The sequence below is a fragment of the Ascaphus truei genome, chromosome 1 (genome assembly GCF_040206685.1).
Source record: "Ascaphus truei isolate aAscTru1 chromosome 1, aAscTru1.hap1, whole genome shotgun sequence".
In the NCBI taxonomy this organism is placed as follows: domain Eukaryota; kingdom Metazoa; phylum Chordata; class Amphibia; order Anura; family Ascaphidae; genus Ascaphus; species Ascaphus truei.
In genome coordinates, this window is record NC_134483.1 from 126630120 (window position 1) to 126651388 (window position 21269).

Consider the following 21269-nt stretch of genomic DNA (forward strand, 5'->3'; position numbering starts at 1 on the left):
CGCGGAAGGCACCGTACCAAGATCTCCACACTTACGGTCCCAGAGACGCCAGCCAGCAGAGAGCAGCTTTACAAACGAGAGGGGATACTCTCAAAATTATCCACCGCCTACTTACTCATTCCATCTGGTGAGTAGGCATTGCTACTATCTCCATCGGCGGTGCAGAGTGCTTCTATTTTTATCGCATTATTTGTTTATTAAATGTCCGTGTGTAATATATATTATTTATAATTGTTATTAAATGTTTTAATATTGAGATTTCACCAATTTATTTTTCAGCTGTTACATGTTGTTAAGTGTTGTCCGTTTATAGTCACAGTATTACGCTATGTGTTGTGCTTTTTCTTTTCTTTAAGCACAACGTGAGGAGTTTCGTGTCTACAGCCAACAGGCTTGGTTTTCTTATATCCTTTTGCAGTATATATCTTATTTGGCGCCAGTAGATACTTTCCCTTTCCATACTATAGTTCTGACCAGGGGGTCAGTTTTTTGTATCTTGGGCAGCCCCTTATGCATGTTTGGTCATTTATACATAAGGTAATATATACTCTGTCATACTATTGTGGGTAGCGCTGCCTGTTTTGTTGTTTTTACCTCAGTTATGTGCTGAACTGCACGCATTCCAGGACACTTTGCAGCCATCCCCAGTAGCAGGGCATCTTGCTGGCCATTCAGACAGGGCTTTCGCAGCAGTTTCAGAGGGAGAGAGGCTGACGACCCACCAGACTGAACGAACTGCAGTCACGGTTAGCCCCATTTAGCAAAACAACAAAACACCCTACTGCTACACTGTAGGACAGAAAGGGAAAAAAAAAAAAAAAAAAACTGTTCCGCAGGTAGAGGGAGGGCCTGATCTACCAGTACCTGCCTACTGCGCAGCTCTGAGGCTGGCTAGAAAAAAAGGCTCAATTCTTGCTAGCATATTTCAAGGTTTCAATTACTTTCAAATAAAAAAATAAATAAAAAAAATTGAGCAGTAATATTGTAGAGAACCATGTTATAAATAAGGTGTAGGAGGAAACAAATATTAAGAATTTCATATACATTTGTTAAGCTATATGAGCTTGTAAAAAATACAAAATAATAGCGGTATATATTCTTTTTTTCCCCCCTATTTGTTTGCTTATTTTTTTCTAACCCCTTTTCTTTCCCCCCATTCTTACTCTGCTGCCATATTGCTGGTTGTTATTACAGGTATATCGTTTTGATTGAACATCTTTATGGGTAACTGCATGGGTTCTACCCTTGAATACATTTTACCTAGAATATGCTTGGTGTTCTGATCATACCCATTAATGTTCATTTCTAGCAGGAAAAACAAAGTTATGGCAAGATAACGACGGGGATAGAAAACCTAGTAGAGCCAATATTGCCAAAACGTGTATTCTTCTCTGCAGATTCCCTTCTAACCGCAAAAATCTCAGTAAGTAAACAGTTTTTGTTATATGGATAAATGCTCATACAGCAAAATCGTTTTTACAAAAACATTCAATTGGAGTTTGAACTTTCCAGCATATTTATAACTTCAGCAAACAGATCATTTTCTTTATTTCAGGAATTATTATTCAATGTATTTGTGGTGCCCTCTTCTGGACAAGTTACAAAACACACAATCCCTGCAAACTCTAACCCAAACACCCACCACATCACATATATTTGTGTTAAAAGGAGTGCTACTGGGAGTGATCAAATGTATACAACAAAAGACAAAAATCCCCAATGCTACATCCAATATAACAAAAAAAAAAATAAATAAAAAAAAAACATATACATATAGTTAAATACTTAACTGTACATTGTGACGTTAGGGGGTAGCCGGCCTTCATGATAAAGGTGAAGCCCAGCTAGCTGCACCTAAAAAACGAGTGTCAAGAGCCGAATGTGTCAGCTCTTGGGTCTAATATTGTACACGACTGTTGCCCTGTAATTCTGTCCCTATTATATTGTCCTCTGCAGGATTATAAACTAGGGGTGCCATGTGTGGCAGAGGGAGATCAGACAAGCTGATGCTAGGGATCTTACCTCACTGAAAGCCACCGTGCTGGCTGAGGATGGTGCCCCACGGGTGCCATGCCTCATGGTCCCCATGATGGCGACCAGCTGTGTGCCAGCCTGGCCACAGGCAGAAAACTGTGAGGACAAGGTGAGATACCGGTAGTACTGATATTTTACCCGCAAAGGAGTGTATGATTTGCGGGTACACGGAAGTAGATAAAAACGCGGGGTGTATGGAAGTCTAATGTAACCCTGTGTAAGATCTTTGCCCCGTCTGCCAGTTCTACAATTGGGTTTTGGAGTCCAAGTTCCAGAGCCCAAGTTCCCAATGTTAAAGTATAGCAAAAACCTGACCTGTTCGGGGTTTTACATGTTCCCCTTATCCGGTAAACATGGGATTTCGGGAGTGGGAGTTTTAGGTGGGATATTTGGGTTAAAATGTATTTATCCTGTTTGCAGGAGTTCGGGGGAAAAAAAAAGTTTCCGGTAGTCCTGTAATTCTCCCCGTCGTGCAGGCATGATTTGCGGGTACGCGAGGTGAATTACTCCCCCAGGATCCAGGTTTTATAGTCCAAGTATCCCAGACCAGTTTCCCTCACATGTATAAGGTTCCCCAGGCGATACAAGTTTATTAAAACAGTGTTTTAATATTTTATACTGTATGTATAAATGGCTATACCGTCAGCCCAGGCATCTACATAGGCACCAGGATGTCTGCATAGACAGAGTTCAAAGGAGAGAAAGGATGTCCAGAGGTCGAAGACCGTTTGGTGAGCGGGGAAGGGTGAAGTATTAGGTGCGGAGAACAAAGGGCACCCCGCTGGGGTACCTTTGTGACTGCCAGACCTGGTGGAGCCTGCCCAGCAGGTGGCAATGGGTTAGCTGGGGGAAGCTGCTGCTGGAAGGCGCATTTCCCATTGGCCGATTCATATTTCCCCCTCGCCTGGCTTTAAGCCCAAGAACACCCCCCCCCATTATTGGGTAAAGCCAGGCGAGCCTCCGGCTCGTGGGAAAATTCCTATGCTGTGATTGGTCGCTGTTCCAATTTCCATGCTAGAGATAGCTCAGTGGAGTGCATGTAAGGAGACGGCCCGATCAGTGAACCAGACCTACAGTGACTTGAGTGGTTGATGCAAAGGCGGGCTTTTCAGAGTTGCTCTGTTGCGAATAGCAGAGCAACCGGCTTCATTTTGGAGCTAGGAAAGTCAGACGCCAAGTCCAAGTTCTCAAAACAGAATGTAGCGGTTGCGGTTGGGTCTTCTACCCGAAAAGAGTACCAGGAAGCCCCGGGACAATTTCCCGGTCAGGGTAAACCTTCTGAAGCAGGCGCCCTGCACCTATGTGAGGCTAGTTTTCATCCCAAGTAAGTGTGTATTTTACCTGTATTTTGTATTTCATTGTGTGTACATGGATTTATCCGAATTAACTACATTTTATTCCACTACCTTGTTTTGCCTAGTGAATGATCCCAGTTAAAAAAAAAAAAAAGTGTTAAAAAAGTCCTGGTCTCCCGTGACATACGTCTTCACAAAGTAAGGGTCATTTCGTTAAACTATTTGGCCAAAGCGTTATAAGACTGCAGCTACATAATGTTATGACCTATGCCGGTCCCAACGCCATCTGTGAGTATTCTCCATTAGAGGTAAATGAGAATTTTCACAGTTAGGCCGGATCTCCAGTGGTCACAGGGTACTCACACCAGTGGTCACACCAGGCACTCCCCTCTAGTCAGGCAGGCCCCAGTAGCTCCTGTGTGCGTTCCGCTCTCACAATTGCGCATCTGCCGGCAAGACAATAATTTTGTCTTCCCATGCTGCGACGCTGTCATGTGCTCGGTGGGCAGCCACTGGTAGAGCAGATATGCCCCGTCATGGCCACGCCCCGCGCGCATCACATCGCTCCCCTACAGACTGCAGATGGCGGCTGTAATCTGTGCATGCGCCGCCAGGCGTACGTGCAGCAGTGAGCACTGGGGCCATAGCCTTAGTGTTAGGACCTGCAGAGTGGTCATGTTGTGATGTGGCCGCAGGCTTATGTTTTGGCCAAAGAGTTTAATACGAAACCCATGCTTGGTTGCATGGTTCATACAAAATTTTAAGAAAAGATTCAGCACTTACCCATTGTGAATTTTCATGTCCCGGCAAACTTCCCTTCAGCTTAGAAAAGGCTTGACCATTCTAATGTGTAAAATAAATAATAATAATAATAGTAATCTAAACACACAATCAGCACATGAATAAAATCACTATACTGTACAAAAGTGCTTATAAAAAAGTCTTGTAACAATACCTTAATGCCAAATAACTCCAATAAAGAAAACACAATTTTTAAATTAAATAAAAAGCAAGTCTGAGTATTTCCTATCTTTCTATTGTAATGTCAGACTGCGAGTATCCAGACCTAGTTGCACATGTTTAGGCTGTGGATGCGAAAATTAAGATTGCCCTCTTGTTTCATAAGAAACAATAGATAACATAATATTATATGAAAAATCACAATATTAGGCATGTTGTTTATACTTTGAGGATAAATACAAAATATATGCTGAATTCCCCCCCCCCCATTCAATATGTGCATCAATACAATCTGCACACTGACAATTGCCGATCGATCCGTTCAACTGTAATCGATCGCTTTGCTCTGGGTTATTTAATTCACGATTATTGCTGCAAAACGGTACCCACTATGCAAAGTTTTGTGTGGAAGATCATGTGACCAGGCAGTTACTAGATACAATTAGTGCACTGCTAGAGAGAGGGCAGGGCTCAAGAGCCAGAGCCTGTCTCAGAAGAGGAAGGGGATGTGACCTTGTAAATGTTTTTTATAGAAACAAAAATGTTTGTTACATTAGAATACATTAAAAATGTCTTTACATTTTATTTTTTTTAAATGCTACAAGTATTTTCTCATAGTACAGAACGGATTTATTTATAATAAAAAAACAAACAAAAAAAAACAGAACGGATTTATAATAAAAAAACAAACAAAAAAAACAAACATGTACTGTAGGATATTGCTTGAACTGCAGCTTTAAGATTGAGAACTACACAAACTTTAAGAGATAATATTCAGCTTTAGGTTTATCTTTGCTGTGAACACAAAAAGCTTCCCTACAGTATTAACACAAATTCCTCTATGGCGGTTATGCTCTAAAGGGTGATCAAGCCAGTTAGGCACAAACGTATGCAAACTCACATTTATGTCAATGGGAACATTTTAGAGCACAAGCCCCTGCAGTAAGTGCTCCTTACTACATGACATGCTGTACTTTCTGAACTACAAAATAAAACTCTGTTGACCGTCCATTACCTTTGCAGATATGTAATATCTATAGTAATACAACTGAAAAAGGAGGAACAAGGAACTCGCCGCAGTCAGAAGGGCCAAAACCACGTTTTTATTGATTCGTTGCATCGCCCAGGACTTGTTGAGACCCAACCAAAAGTCATCTCAGTCTTTGTCATCTTCATTGGATCACATGGATAGTGCAAGTAATCTGGGAACAAGACAATGGGAAACAAATTCTCTGTCAAAGAACTGTATTTCGGGGTAAATTACAGAGTTAAGTAAGTGGTGGTATATGGATGCAGAAAGATAGAGCCTCTGAACAGGCTTTTTTTTTTTTTTTTTTTAACGAATAGGAACGGGGGGTCCTCGGGGGATGAACAATGTTTTTTTCAGCTCTAGAGGACCTCCTAGTTCCAGAGATACTGACCTGTGTAGTTACAGGGTTTGCCATTTTTAAAGCCTTTGAAACTATTAGTTTACTTCGGTATTTCTTCAAAACGTCAAAGTCTAGGATTACAGTATGTCACAATAAAATGTATTGGAATGAATAATCAAACATGAAGGTTCTTGTTATTATATAATTTCAAGGACAAGCACCACACTCTCTCTGTGGAAGACCCTTAATCTGGCTCGGTCTCTTCACCTACAATCCCAGCGCTTGGCCCTAAAATTTGTCAAAATCGCTAGTTGCCATTTTAATCCACCCTTTAAAGCACTGAATTCATGCTGCTCAGTGCCTCAGTATGAAAAAGTGGCATGTAGGATAACAACCGGGTTCAAGGGTGTAGGCCAGAGTGCTTCCACTGGTGGCCCACAGGCCAAATGCAGCCCAGAAAGGGCTTTGATGTGGCACTTGAACTCCCCGCTCCTGTTAATTCCATACTAGATACTCAGGCAGGCAAGTGCCGTTTTTCACACTGAAACTGGCTTGTAAGTTATGCTAATGAAACATATGGGGTACAGATGTTATACAGTACATGCAAAACATTTAACTATAATAATTGTTAGGTCTGTAAATGTATCTAAAATTGCTTGTACTACTTTGTACTACTAAATGTTTTCAGAACTGGCCCCTTTGGAGAACTAGTTGAAGAGCCCTGGTGTAGGACCGCCACTGCCACGGGATGTCAAAAAAAGAAATACATATTTCTAAGATAAGAATGTCTAATACTAAAGGAGTGCATTAGGTATAAAGGTGCCCTCACATGACTTGTTTGGAACTGCCTCGGGTACACGCCATGCGCCAAACGGCACAGTCCATAAAGCAATTTATTCTCCTTTCCAAGAAGGAAAAAAAGGCAGCACTACAAAGGACAAGTATTAGATTTATTTAAAGTGAAATCAGATCGACGTTTTCGGTCCTAACCATGGACCTTTGTCAAGATAGATTAGTGCAAACACCTTGGAAACAAAACATTTGTCAAATTCACAATAGTGGCCATGCTTAAGTCAATAAAAAACATCAATGCTTCTCCAAAAACATGGCTGATTTCACAATAAATATGAGTCCACAATGGGAAGGCAAAAGGTAATTTTTTAAGAAATTGACAAAGCAAATGTAATACCATCTTATTGGTAGCAGAATTTTATGTCCAGTAGAAAAATTCCTTCTTTATCCCTAGAAAATGAATAGGCCGTAATGTAAAATGTATCTCCTACATGTAGATCAACAATACCAAACTGGAGGTGTCCGCACACAACATAGTATATACATGGTCTTTGGCTAATGCTCATATTCTAAACCATGGCAATCCTCTGTAGCTGCAGGAATACTACAGTAAGAGCATGACCTTTGAACTTGCCATTCATATGATCATGTCATTGGAGTGGTGCAAACAAAGCACAAACATCTCTATATAGAAACTACGTTAGTTACAGTCAAGAGGATACCAGTCCATTATGACTGATAATCAAGGGTAAATACTATGTAGGCGAAACATCACTCTTTGTTTTGTATATCTATACTATTGACCTATTCTATTCAGCACTCGTCGTGTTTCCATTTATACCCTGTTATTATAATAAAGATCACCAATACAAATTATTTTTAATACTATAATTAATACATATAGGTACTTGAGTGCTTCCAGTTTACCAGATTCTTTTTCGCTCTGTTCTTAACATAGTACTATCCTGGTAATAGCACCGTACCAATATTAGTATCAGCTGAGCAGGGGAAACATTCCTTCCCCACACCCCCCAGGTTATCACATATAAAAAGGAGTGTTCTCTACTCTTTCTTCCCCTAGCTCGCCTCACCTACATGATTTCAGAATTGTACTTGATACAGAGGAATGGCTGCTGTTGTGTCTAATACCCCAAGATTTGTATACAAAAAAGCCAAAACTATCGGCTATCATTTATCACCAAGTTTATTTGTTTCAGAATCAAAAGACATCAAACTTTCCAAAGGGTTCTACAAGTGTGGGAATTGTACATATTGCAAATATGCCATTCCTCTGTCAGAAGTAATTAGTAAACACACAGGTCAAAAATATAAAATCAATCATTTTATGACGTGTAAAACTAATTACGTAGTGTATAGATTGAACTGTGCTTGCGGCAGCATATACATTGGAAGGACGATTCGTCCATTAAAAATTAGAATTTCAGAACATTTACGTTCTATCAAAAAGAATGATTTAAACCTACCTGTATTAAAACATTTTCATGACTGCCCACTTGGCTCAATTGATACATTTACATTTAACGCTCTGGAACATATCCCCAAACATACCAGGGGAGGAAATAGAGAAGGCAATCTCAACCAAAGAGAAATGTTTTGGTTTTATACCCTCGGGTCATTATCACCCGGGGGTATAAATACAGATTGGGAGCTTAAACACTTCCTATGATAATAATTGAGTATATTGTATATCATAACCACGAATGTTTAAATATCACAGAGTTATGTCTTTTTCAATATAGTGACATTACATTCATTGCAAACGTAAAATCTCTCTATATAAATGATTCTCATATGTCCTGTTGTCCTATATACATGTCTCTTTAATTAATGATATACTGTGCATATTACATGCAGAATATTAATTGGTGTCTGTACACTTGTTCTTTTTGTTTTGACTCAAAATGCATAGTTTCTATTACGTTTGAGTACAAACATATCTATCTATGCCATTGCTTTTTCTACATGTCCTCTGATATACTGTTCTAACATCAATCTTTGTTTTTAATATACCTTGCGTTTTTATGCATTATTTGCTGTTAGCAAGGTACTTGTGCTGCGTTCCCTCTGATATAATATTCTTTCCTCTGCTCCATTACAAGAGATGACGTAATCATCACCATGACTACATAGATAGTTTACACACAAAGACTGGATCGCATACTTTGCGATACGTCACACCCGGCTTTGGGGCCAAGTTGAGTCACTTCCGGTTTCCGGTTATGGCGGCTGAATGCAATTTCTGGCAATCAGCATTCACAATAAGAGGAGGAACGCAGCACACCTATCTTCACTCTCTGACGAAGCGCCGCACAGGCGTGAAATGCGTAAGAGGAGATCTTTTGCACCCATCTCTGTCTGCACCATGATGTGTTAATAAAGTATCCTTTTAATCACACCGCTGCTGTCCTGTGGAGTCCTGTTCTGCTGTGATCTGCACTTCCGCATCTTGTGGCTACCTGACTGTATACTCATCTACGCAGAAGCACACATCCAAGAAGACAAACGGGCATGGTTCACGTGAGTCACTGTACTTCAATATTGTACTGGGAGGTATACTATAGGTGCTCATAGGCGTATGTTAGACTGGGTCCTTATTGGGAGTGATGTGGTGGGGCTCATCTATCTCCATTCACCACACTCACCAGGACATCATACAAATGTCTCATTTGCACGCCTACCTATATACCTGAATACTCACTTATCACACACCCAGCCCAGTGTTCCTCTTCAATCAAGAAACTGCCATTGATAACAGGTTCATTACCTATGGTCATTAGATCACTATTATTGAACTATGTTCTCCTACCTTGCATCACATAAAGTAACCAACTCTGAAAGAGGAAAAATATAGCTCTCCTTCCACAGTGAATAAACCGTTCACCTCACAATTTTTTTTTAAAGAGAAACCAACATGCCTACATTCTAGGCCTAAATTCGGTTGAACAATTAGATCTGGACAATCTCAGAGACCTGAGCGATTTAAAAAGGGAATCTTCTAGGATCCCAGGGGAAGGACCATTCTCTAAGTAGAAACCGAAATCTAAATTTGTACCACCACAAGACACGTCCTAATGTTGAAGAATTCGTTAGCTGGCCACCGATCTGAAATCACTATCCAAAAGGTGCTCTGAATGGTAATCTAACTCCAGAAGAGAGAGCATCCATGATAGAACTATCCAAAGAACAACTAATAGTTCTAAAACCCTCAAATGACAGGGGGACACACACATAGTGGTTCTGTATACAGAAGACTATGTTAAGGAGAACCTTAGACTTATCCGTGATAAAGAAAATGCTACACTACACTGGATTCTAACCCAACAAATTTGTATAGGAAAGAACTCATAGCTATTTTGGATGAAGGGGTAGAACTAAAAGGTGCGCTCTAAGAAAGAGAAGGAGTTTATGCTGGTAAAAACACTGTCTGTATCGACGTTTTACACACTACCAAAAAGGTAAACAAGGGGAAGGTACCCCCACCAGGACGGCCCATTGTATCGGGTATTAGCAACCTGACAGAGAAAACTAGCCAATATGTGGATGAGATCTTAAGACCTTTTCGTTAGGGCGCTCCCATCCTACTTACAAGATAGCAAGGATGTTCTTAGGAAGCTGGACGGCATCACCATCAATCCCGACACCATATTAGCATCACTAGATGTAGAAGGGCTCTACTCTAGCATCCCACATAATGTAGGTATTGATGCCATCAAATATTTCCTAAACACCAGAGGAGAATGCTATAGAGAACACAATGACATTGTAACCAGACTACTGGAATTTGTTCTAACTAAAAACTATTATCTGTGACAGAAAAATGTACCACCAGACCCAGGGTACAGCGATGGGGACAACTTGTGCCCCATCCTATGCGAACCTGTACCTGGGCTGGTGGGAAGCCAAAATAGTTTTTCTGAGGCATTAGAGTACCATACCATCATCACACTTTGGGGTAGATACATCGATGATGTGCTGCTAATATGGGATGGGGACAGTAGATCTTTACAAGAATTCGTTGGCATCTTGAATGTCAATGATAGGGAGTGACTGGGACTTAGAGCTGCTCAGGAGGGAGTCAAGATGGGGTTTCAACTTGGAAACCCTCACCCCCAAATGGGTTGAATGAGGGTTTTGTCTATTCCGCTTTTATCTGACCAATTACCAACTATCAAAGCCATCAGTCAATAGGAACAAACATTGCATTGAAATTAACCAGGCATTACTGTCTACTAATGGTGCTTAGGCATGAACAATGCTGTATACTCACCCAGGTGGGTTTTGTGTATGATGCCACTTCCAGGTACCTCATACAATGTTCTTCACATATCCAATTCCTATTATAAACACACATAAATAGGTTTAGCCAGAATAATAGGCACATAAAACATCAATATATTGTATTTTTTACCCAACTATACAATTAATACTCACCTGTACAATACTGTATTTAGGATTAAATAGGTTGCGCCAGAATAATAGGCATTTCAACATCAGAACTGTATTTTTGATCCAACACTACATTTAATACTTGGAGAACAAAAGGAAAAAAACTGGCACACAGCCAAGAGTGGGTCCCAGACTAATGTATAAAAAAATCTTCTTTATTGATCCATCTTAAAAGTGGAGGTAAACACCCTCCTACGCGTTTCGTGTAAAATACACTTTATCAAGGAGTTTTATAAAATTGCACTTGGGATTAAAGTACATATCTATTACCTACTTATAAATGTTCCTTTTTGTGGCTATGTGCTATGGAGACATACTTTGCATTGTGAAGGATTAACAGTACCTGCATCTGATAAATACAGTGCACACTTATCTTCCACAAGATCTGATGCCATTTGGAGATAAGCATCCTCTGTTTTCCAACACCTAACACTCGGTCACGTCTCCAATGATCATAGAGCATTAGGTATAAAAAGGCATGACAGGTTAGGTAGACGTCCCCTTCCTGTACTACCACAAGCCTCGAGAAAGCGTGCACATGTACAAGAAACGGCCGTCGGCGTATTGATTTTAAATTATTCTTAGTCAGTTCCAATAGATGTTTAGACTCTGGTCTCATTAAGAGATGCAGATATAGATATATAACAAATATATAATCACTGCGCTTCTCTGTGTAAAGAGCATGCAGCTAGTGAAAGAATTGGCCTTACAAATGTGCAAAACAGAAAGTGAATCCCTGCGCTTCTCCCTTTGGGATAGCAATCCATGCTCTTTACATGGAGAAGCGCAATGATTATATATTTGTTTTACATTATTTGTTGGCCCGATTTTAATCCTTAGCAGCACGCTCCTAGAGGCCAACACTACTATGGTGTAATTTAATATATTTAGCCAATCACCTGCAACCGCTTATTGAGTAGTTTGTGGCAGGCCAGCCCCTCCTCTTCTAGGTATATAATCCCAAAGCAAGGTCCCATTATTTCACTTCACTTGCAGACATGCGAGTTTCTGTTCTGGTATATACCAGTTTTTAACTGCACTAGGTTATATAAGCATATGCTTTGATATTTTAACCCCTTCTGGGCTTATTTCACATAACACTAGTATGCATTTAGCGTAGGGACCTGCTATAGAGACTTACCTTGACGTGGTTAGCAGGCTTGGCATTATTTGATCAAAGGATGTATACCAAAAGTGTCCTTTTTTCTTATAGGTATTTACACCACACATACCCCATTGATTGCTATCCCAAAGGTAGAAGCGCAGGGATTCACTTTCTGAGATATAGATAGATCTTCTTTGGTTAACTATCTGTGATTTTTCTGTAAGATCTGAGGGCAGTATTTGTGCGTTAGAGCGGACAGCCTCACAGCAGACAGCAAACCTCCTCTCCTCTCAATACCTATAGCTGCACACACTGTAGCAAGCAACGGCTGGCAGCTCAAACAGCGCAAAACTAATATTCTCTTCCAACATTGTAGCTAGAAACTTTGTAGCCAGTTAACACTCTGCTGATATAAGTCTATACTTTGCAACCAGTTACTATAAGAAGGTGATTATACCAAGGATTGTATAGACCCTGGTCTCATTAGGAGATGTAGATAGATGGATCTGGGTCCCCTTACCTTTCCATAGGCAGCGAAGGCTGGGGAGAGTGCGGGGGGATGCACAGTAGCAAGCGGTGGCCATTAGGAGTATAGCACAACAGGGAAACTACAAGTCCCAGCAGCCTCGGGGGCTGCAGACCACATGTTGCCAGGCAACCAGGGGAACTGACAGTTAGTTCCCCTAACTGTCAGTTCCCCTGACAGTTAGGGGAACTGACAGTTAGGGGAACTGACAGTTAGGGGAACTGACAGTTAGGGGAACTGACAGTTAGGGGAACTGACAGTTAGGGGAACTGACAGTTAGGGGAACTGACAGTTAGGGGAACTGACAGTTGGAGCCAGGACAGAGAAGGGGTAGGTATGATCTGGCCCATGACCAGTTTGCCCTCATTGACTGAACTGCACACGGGACTCGGCCGTCAAGCGGCAAAATCAAAATATTGTGTCTGCTCTGGGATCGCGAGCACCATCGCTCTTCGTCGCTCGCTCTATGGCCTGCCTCATAGAGGCACGGGCCTTTTGTTCACGCTAAGTATGGACGCCGCCTTAGTATAGTATTTCCACTGCAGCAAGGGACATGTAGATAAACACACAGTGTCAACTTTTGCTTCTCATCTATTTTACTATGGACCCTATAAACTTACGCCTACCAGATTACACAGTTTTTCAGCACAGCCTATGTTAAAGTGCATAGCCAGTAAACCTACTCACAGACAGCTGTTTCCACCTTTTGGGTCTCATCAGTGAGAGCTTGGTTATACTGCCTTAGCAATATGAAGCTGGGATAGGTTTCAAGCATGTATAAAACATACATACCATATACAGTATATTTTACATTACCTTAACGTGAGTTTTAGTGTGATACATTGCACTTTGCTCTGGCCAGCCCCAATTGAAGAGCCCTGATGTAGTGGCTACGTCTTATGATAACAATAATGTATTTCATATAGTGCTGTTCTGGAAACGTGCCTCTAATCCAGCAGTGTGGTGGTTAACTGCTGGTAGTCAATTAACCAATACCACCTGGCTGATTAGGTTTGTTAGAAAAGCCTGCCCTTGAGACAGGAAGTGAGATTTCCTGAGTCTCACAAATTGTGGGACTGACCATAGGAACAGATGTCTTGAGCCTGCCAGAAGAAACAGCACGCTGCCTACAAGACACAGGGGAAAGCACCTCTGAACCTGAATGCTGATATAGCCTGAGGAAAAGGCAGCAACCCAGGAACAGATAAGACTTTCCTTTATAAGACTTTTTATCTGCACATCAGGATATATGTTTGGGGCTGGGAGACATGCTAATCTAAAGGGAGTTGTGGACTGCATATGTTTCACTAGAAATACTCCCAAGTGGAACAGAAGCTTTGTTTGACCCCTTATTTGAATATGTTTGGATGATTTTCTTATGTTAAAGAAACAGGCGCAATAAAAGCCTCATTTAATTTCACCATAACAAGTCTCCATTGCATACCTCTGCGCACGTCCTCCTATGGTCAGAAGTGGCATTGAGGTGGCCCTTGAAGTTAAAAGGGGCCCCGGAGATTGCCTGTGAATTTTTTTTTGTGCTTTTTGCCTACAAACAGCCTGAGCAACATAAACAAAGAATCTCATGCAGCAGAGACCAGAGTTAAAGGGATACACACCCAGGCAGGAAATCTACACTGCACTGAACCCCACAAAACCACAGATGGACTCTTTTCCCCGATTCCAAGAGGAGAGAGAGAGACTGTGCTGAAGCAGGTAAACCTTATTTGCCTATCACAATAAAGTGTAATATGGTCATTGAAATAGGGGTTTTGCCTTCCAGCCGTAGTAAGGGTTCAAGAAGTTAGCCTTTAAAAGGGATAGGCGTTTGTTGTTTTCAAATGTTTAGCTGAAGCAGTGAATACAGATGGTGACCCACGAGCGGTACTGATTCTGCAAGTAAAGGCTGCCACACCGCATAGGACTACCAACTCTGAATGGAGTATATGCAGAAAAGTGTGAAAATTGATGCAAGACTGTGCTGAAGCAGGGGAATTTTCAGTAAACAAGTGCTGAGGGTAAAATTGCCCTACTGGGATAAAAGGAATTGCTGAGCTGTGTAAAAGGTATCCCAAAGCCAATTGCTGAGTGTTAAGTCGCCCTGCCGGGAGTGAAAGAAATATTCCACTGCAAAGAATATAAAAAAAAATTTCTGCAAGTAAAAGTCTTTCTATGTATCTTGGGAGTAAAACAGGCACCCAAAGTGTGAAGAGTGAATGCCATAATACCCAAAGTTGAGACTGAAAATTACTGAATTCAAGCAGAAAACCACATTATTTGGCTGAAGCAGAGGGATTGGACCTAGCAAGTAAATGGTGTAAAGCAAACAGAAGTTTTTACCTAGCAACTGCACATCCAGTATACCTAATGAGAGAGAATGCGTGGACAGTACTGTACTGCTGATATTGTAAAACTTACCCCCCCCCAAAAAAAAAAGTCTACAGAGATGCCTGTGAGAGCCACGACCTCTACAAGCAAAATATGCCCACCTGTAGGACTACCACAATTTGGGGTTCTAGCAAATAGTGGCAACAGCTGCAATAGCGCCTCCTGAGGTCAGGAAGAAAAATACACCTGATAGCCCCAAAATGGAGGACAAGATGCAGCATTCCTGTAAATTAACCCTACCCCACAGAAGAGTGGCCCTTCCAGTCCGATGAGGAGGAAGACATCTCTTACGGGGAACCCGAACCGAGTCACACCCACAAAACACCCCAAGAATGGTGGGGGTGCCTGAACTCGGTACGAACCGAAAAGACCGCTACATATGATGACGAATATGATCGGCAGGAGAAAAAGAGCGGGAGCAGCAGATCACCAAATATTTCCGTCAGCTATTACAGTTGCAAGAAAAGCATGGTGGATCCAGTGACGCTGCCAAAATTTCAAATGAAGATGGAGACCCCAGTGTCCCTGAGGGGACGGTGTCATCCAAAACAAAAAGGCGAAAAAAGAAAAGCGGCTCTTCACGTACCGTGGAAGGAACAGACACGTCCGCAGATCCCGCGGAGAAAAAGGGGGCCTGAGATGCCCTGCAGCCTAGACAAAATGGAGGATTCGTCATGCGGATGACCGAATATCCAGAGGGCCCAAGGCAGAAGTCGGGTAACCAAAGAAGTGTCTGTCCGGTGCCAACAGTGAGGAACCCTCAATCAACCATCCCAGGGAAGCTGAGCCGGAACCAGTGAGTGACGATCCCTTGACCAGCCCTGAAAATTGCCAGGCGTGACTGATCTGCTCCGGGAACAATTGAAACTTGAGAGGGAAGATAATGCTGAGTTACAGAAGACGTTGCTCGCAATGTACTCTGAATCTGGAACAGAATTGGACGATCTCAAGTCCGAGCTAAATGCTGTAAACACTAATAATGCCACCATGACGGAAAGCTTCGCCAATCCGATAAAATGATGGCTAAGCTGAAGCGGAAGTATGAGGAGGCACTGAAGGAGATTACAGTCTTTCAGCAAGAGGTTCACGGTCTTCACCTAGAACTGAATGCCTCACAACAAGAGGTCAACAGTGTCCGGACAGAGGTGGACGATTTGGCCATCGGTACTCCATGTGTTTCAATGGCGAATCTTGCTGTTTTGGCCCTGTTTCCTAAGAAGACCAGCAGATGGCGTCCGAAAGGAGGAGCGGCAGTTTCCCATTATAAGTCAATGGGCTCATTGACTTCAATGGAAATCCTCGAAGGAGCTTTCCAGGAACGAGTTGGCTGCCGTCCAAACCGCTTAACCGCAAAGCGGATACATTTTCAATAGGAGAGCTTTGATCACTGATTAGCCAAGTTCAACGACAAGTGGCGTGGGAATAAACAGTTCTAGGGCCCCTAGAAATAAAATTCTTTCGGCCCCTAGTTCCTAGAACTCCCCCCACTCGACCACAACCGGGTCCCCGTATCCTGGACCCCCGATAAGGGTCGAACCGAGAAGAGCGGGTCGCGCCATAGGTTCCAATGGCGGCGGCAGAAACAGCTCAAGAAAACGGCTAAGTGTGAAAAGCTGAAATTTGGTAATCCATAGCTCCGGTTCCGGAGGGCCCAGAGGATCAGGGTTTGGGGTATCTGTAGCCACTGCTCCGGCATCGCTGCAGAACCATCCTTGACCCTCTTGGACCAACCCGACGGAGTATGGATCTCCTTGAAAGTTCGGGACTTTTCCCATAGACTCCAATAGCGGCCAAACCCCATTGACCGGCTACGGCGGAAAACCCCCATTGACTTAAACGGCGGCGTCGCCCCGTTGAAAGTCTATGGCGGCGGATTCCCATAGCCGCCAACGGCGGCGGTTTGCCATTGAAAGTCTATGGCGGCGGAGCCCGTTGTTTTCAATGAGGATTTAGTGAAAAACCGTGATTTAATTTACAGCGGAGATTTGTGTATTAAAATGTGAAACGGTTTTAAGTGTATGTGTATCTCCGGTCCCGAAGGTCGTAGCAAGTCGCAAATTGGACCATAGGGTGTCCCAGTTCCGGCATTGAGAACTGGGAAGTTTGGACCTGCTGGACCTAACGGAACCGGATATTTTAATATGTTCATGTTTTATCTATCATACTGTGTTTCAAGGTATGGGTAAAACCCAGAGGAAATTCCTTTGCATACCAGGGTAGCATATGGCCAGAAAGGCGACCCAATGTCTAGGACTTAAGTATGTTTCAAAGGATTTTGTCACCTCTACTGTTTGCATGAGGGCGGAGATTACTCAAACCAGAGCAGTCTTCAAGTGTTCCATTTCACACCTTACAACAAAGGGTTTCCTGCCAGATATTCCGTGGGGTAGACTGGCTGGCATTCCTGATGCAAATGTGGGGTTACAGAAATGAGACCCCAGAGTGCTACTGCGCATGTACCAACTAGCAGGGGGCATGGATCAAAATGTGTTCCCATGTTAGTGAGTGGCTGGAGGTAATTGAAAACCAATCACCTGTACTTAAGGTTAAGGATAGGGCCACAAAAGGTATATAATCTGTGGTCAACCCTTTATCCTTTGTCTGTTCTATACCATCTTGATTGCTGAGAGAAACGCTATGCACTGTCTTCCTGCCAGAGGTCTTTCATGTCTTTGGTGTCTTGATGACTATGAAGAGTGCTGTATGAACTGCCAGTCCAGATATGACTGCTTCATCATTTCCATTTTAAGTGTCTATATTTTGCCTGTTATTTGTATATCTGATGTGTTCACCTTTATCAAGGAATAAATTATATTTTATCATATCTAAGTCTCGTCCCAGTTCAGACCCAGTTATAAATATATATTATCATTTATATATATATATATTTGTGTGTAAATTACAGCCTGTCACAAAGCTCCCGTCACAGGCTTGTATATTAACTGGTGGCAGCGGTGGGATTTAACTGGACCTGTATTACTAGTGTTCTGCGGGATACTGTAATATAGTGGGAACTTGATGGTAATTGCGAGTTCCTGGGACCAAAGATATTGAACACACAGTGTACAACATATAACACAAGATATGGCACCTCCTCACTGTTCCCCTACTTGTGAGAAGCATTGCCTCCAGAACCAAAGTGCCGGCCATCCGTCTGACTGGAGCTGGGCACCGAGACCGGAGGAGTGCATCAAGTCGGCGCGGGGACCAGCAGCCAGCAAGGCTGAGAGAGAGACAGCAATCTGTGAGCATGAAACCTGGCAGGCTGAGAAAAGATCCACAGCTGCAGCCGCTGTAACCATCAAACCGCCCGGAGAGCAGGGAATGGATCAAGCTCCGGGACGGCAGAGACTTGTGGAGGGAGCGGGTGGTCTCGGAGACCACAGAAGTCTTGCACCAGGAGAGGTTACGGCCGTTGCGGTGGCCCGTCCATTTTCCCTGAAAGAGCTAGCACTGGTGTGTGCGTTGCGCAAGACGTGGTTCCCGGCGAAGTGGACTCAGTTCCTTGCGTCGGTACCACACCGACCCGCTTATCCTCTCCCAGAGCCCGGCGCTCAAGCAACTCCGCTCTGGACTCCGTTGCCCCTTGCTGGGGTTAGTCCACCGGCGGCGGAGAAGCTCTGGAATGAGCTTGGCGCTCCAGCAACTCCGCTCTGGACTCCGTTGCCCCTTGCTGGGGTTAGTCCACCGGTGGCGGAGAAGCTCTGGAATGAGCCCGGCGCTCCAGCAACTCCGCTCTGGACTCCGTTGCCCCTTGCTGGGGTTAGTCCACCGGTGGTGGAGAAGCACCGGCAGCCGCTTCGGCACTGCCAACAAATGGGCCACAATAATGCCCAGTGCCCTGACCGTGCGCGGTCGGGCGAAGAAGCCCCTCAGGGCCAGCGCTCACGAGCTGCGGAAAAGATGACCCAGTTAGCGGCATCCTCTGATGGCTCCCGCCCAGCCGGGGCGACAACCCTCCTCGGGACGTCTCCTGGAGAACCTGGATGGGCTGCATCAGCAACAGCGGCGGAGAGCAGCGGCCATCCACCTGATCGCGGCGGAGAAGAAACCGCCACTCCGGCATCCTGCCGGCGGCAATTTTATATGGGGGGAGGGTTGGGGTGTGCGGGAGGTGGGTGTTTCACATGGTTTGGCGGAGTCGGCGATTCCCAGCGACGACCAGAGCCCCACAACCCACGCGGCGACCCTGCATCACCACCGGGTACTGCTACGGCAGCTACCCGGGGCTCGCCCATGGCGGCGGCGGCAGAAGAGCCGCGATTCCGGCAAAGTGCCGGAGCCCTTTCTGAGTGGGGGGAGGGACAGGGATTGCGGGAGGGGGTTATGTTACCTGGTTTGCATGGAGCTGTGTTTCTCCACAAAGACCTGGGACCCCAGTCCTGCATCGTTTCCCCTGTGCCAACCCCGGGCGCTGCTGCGGCGGCGACCCGTTGCTTCCCGGCCCAGATGTTGCCGGCGGCGGCCACTCCAGTCCCCCTGCAATTGGGACCAACGAAGGCAGCGGACCAAGTCGCAGACTGACCCTGACTTATTTGTTCCTATGACTGTACCCTGTTGTTTCACTCTAGGGGTGACTGGGGGGTGGCAGGAGATAGGGGCAGCAGGGGAGGGGAAGGAAGGGCAGCTTGTAGGGCAGCTAGACTTCCCCATTACCCTGGCGGAGCAGCAAGGGGACTCTCGGTTAAGAGCCCCACTGTTGCAGCCTGGCTATGGGCCGGAGGTATCAGGGGTTGTGGCAAAGTTAGACCAAACCCAGATTACCTGCCGGCCAGAAGCTAAGGTGGGTGCATCTGCACCAGCAACCCTGAGCTCATCCCCGGTAATGGGGAAACAGTGTCCGGGAAATGGCCTCACTCAGGTGTCCCTAGAATCCAGGTTAGGATTAGCTAGGGAGAAGGGGAGTGAGGGGAGGCTGCAGGTAGGTAGCCAGCATCAGTTCTCAGTGGGAGAAGGGCTAGTGGTAGCCGGGGAGGGAAAGCAGCAGGTATGGCAGCTAGAGTCCCCCATTACCCTGGCAGGGCCTCAGGGGGTGTCTCAGATCAGCAACCCCCTGTTGCAGCCTGGCTATGGGCTGGGGGTATCCGGGGCAGTGGCAGGCTTGTGCCACCCCAGGGATACCTGCCAGCCAAGAGCTAAGGCGGTTGCATCTGGAGAGATGCCCCTGAGCTCATCCCTGGTAAGGGGGAGACAAGGTCAGGGAGGTAGGTGCACTCAGGTAGCTCCAGGGTCTGGGTTAGGATTGCCCAGGGGGGGGAGGAGTGCAGGTGGGCTGCAGGGAGGTAAGCAGCAGGCTGAGGTGCTGGGCCTAGGGGAGGCTAGGCAGGGAGGCACCGTGGAGCAGAGGGAGATAGGAGGTCAGAGGGGTGTTAGGCAGCTGGCAGAGGCTAGGGATGGGCTAGGTAGGAAGAAGGTCCCTTGTTCTGACTGGCCAGGAGTGACCCCTCTGACAGGTTCCCCTGGGTTCCCAAAGGAGGGGCTGTGGGTAGATAGGCAGCCAGGGAGGAGAGTCAGGAGTATAGCAGAGCAGCTACAGGTGGGCACAGGGCCAGAGCAGGTAGGCTCCCTACAGGATAGTGACATAGCTCTTACCCAGACTTGGTTGACAGGAAAGCGACGGTCTGTGCTGGATAGCTGGTCTCCTGCAGATGCAGAGACATGCCAGTCTCTGGGCAGTGTGCAGACTGGTCTGCAACGGGGCCCCTTCACCATGGACTTGGTTCACCAGGCACTGGGTGGGGGGCAGAGGGAGGCAAAGGAGAATGCCCGGCAGCCACGATGGAGCCCTGCTCCACAGGATCTGGACTTTACAATCCACTATGACCAGGACAATGTACTGGACAAGGCCGGAGGACAATTTTGCCAGGCCAATCCCTCAGGACTTATTGAGTGCTTCAAGGGCGCCAGTGGTATCCCAGTGCCAGGGGGAGGCAGCTGGGGTACCAGGCACCCATTGAGCAGCGGAGGTGTGACGATGGGGAGGATTTGGCCCGGGATTAAAGGGGTTACACCCCAATTGGCCACCCCCTAACCTCACCAGGGAGACAAGGGGTTAACTGGGCTGAGGCCCAGAAATGTGATTTAACCCTTGTCATAACCTGAAAATGTATATTCCACTGTTCCCCTGGATTATTGTTATATCAGTGTCTGCATCACACACACACTAGGATCCATCCGGGAGCAAAAGGGTTAATAGTTGTTTAATGATTATAGCCTGTGTAATTTTCCCGCCTTTACAGGCACCATTTTGCAGGCTCCCATAGGCCGCCATTGGGACTCCATGTGTTTCAATGGCGAATCTTGCCGTTTTGGCCCTGTTTCCTGAGAAGACCAGC

General features: G+C 44.9%; 1 protein-coding gene across 11 annotated transcripts in view; it reads right to left on the reverse strand.

The window, feature by feature from the left end:
* The window catches only part of FKTN (fukutin), a 53903-nt gene that overhangs the window by 25455 nt on the left and 7179 nt on the right, over window positions 1–21269 (reverse strand). For 2 of the 11 annotated variants that reach the window (XM_075594478.1, XM_075594554.1), the window contains exons 2-4: window positions 10740–10806; window positions 5305–5491; window positions 4113–4172 (exon numbers count right to left, since the gene is read on the reverse strand). In XM_075594478.1, the coding sequence (XP_075450593.1) occupies window positions 4113–4172; window positions 5305–5409 (165 nt within the window). In that variant the 5' untranslated portion in view covers window positions 5410–5491; window positions 10740–10806. Of the gene's footprint in view, window positions 1–4112; window positions 4173–5304; window positions 5492–10739; window positions 10807–12059; window positions 12250–12543; window positions 12736–21269 lie in introns of those variants that run through there. The other 9 variants (XM_075594504.1, XM_075594534.1, XM_075594495.1 and 6 more) reach the window with 9 other exon arrangements.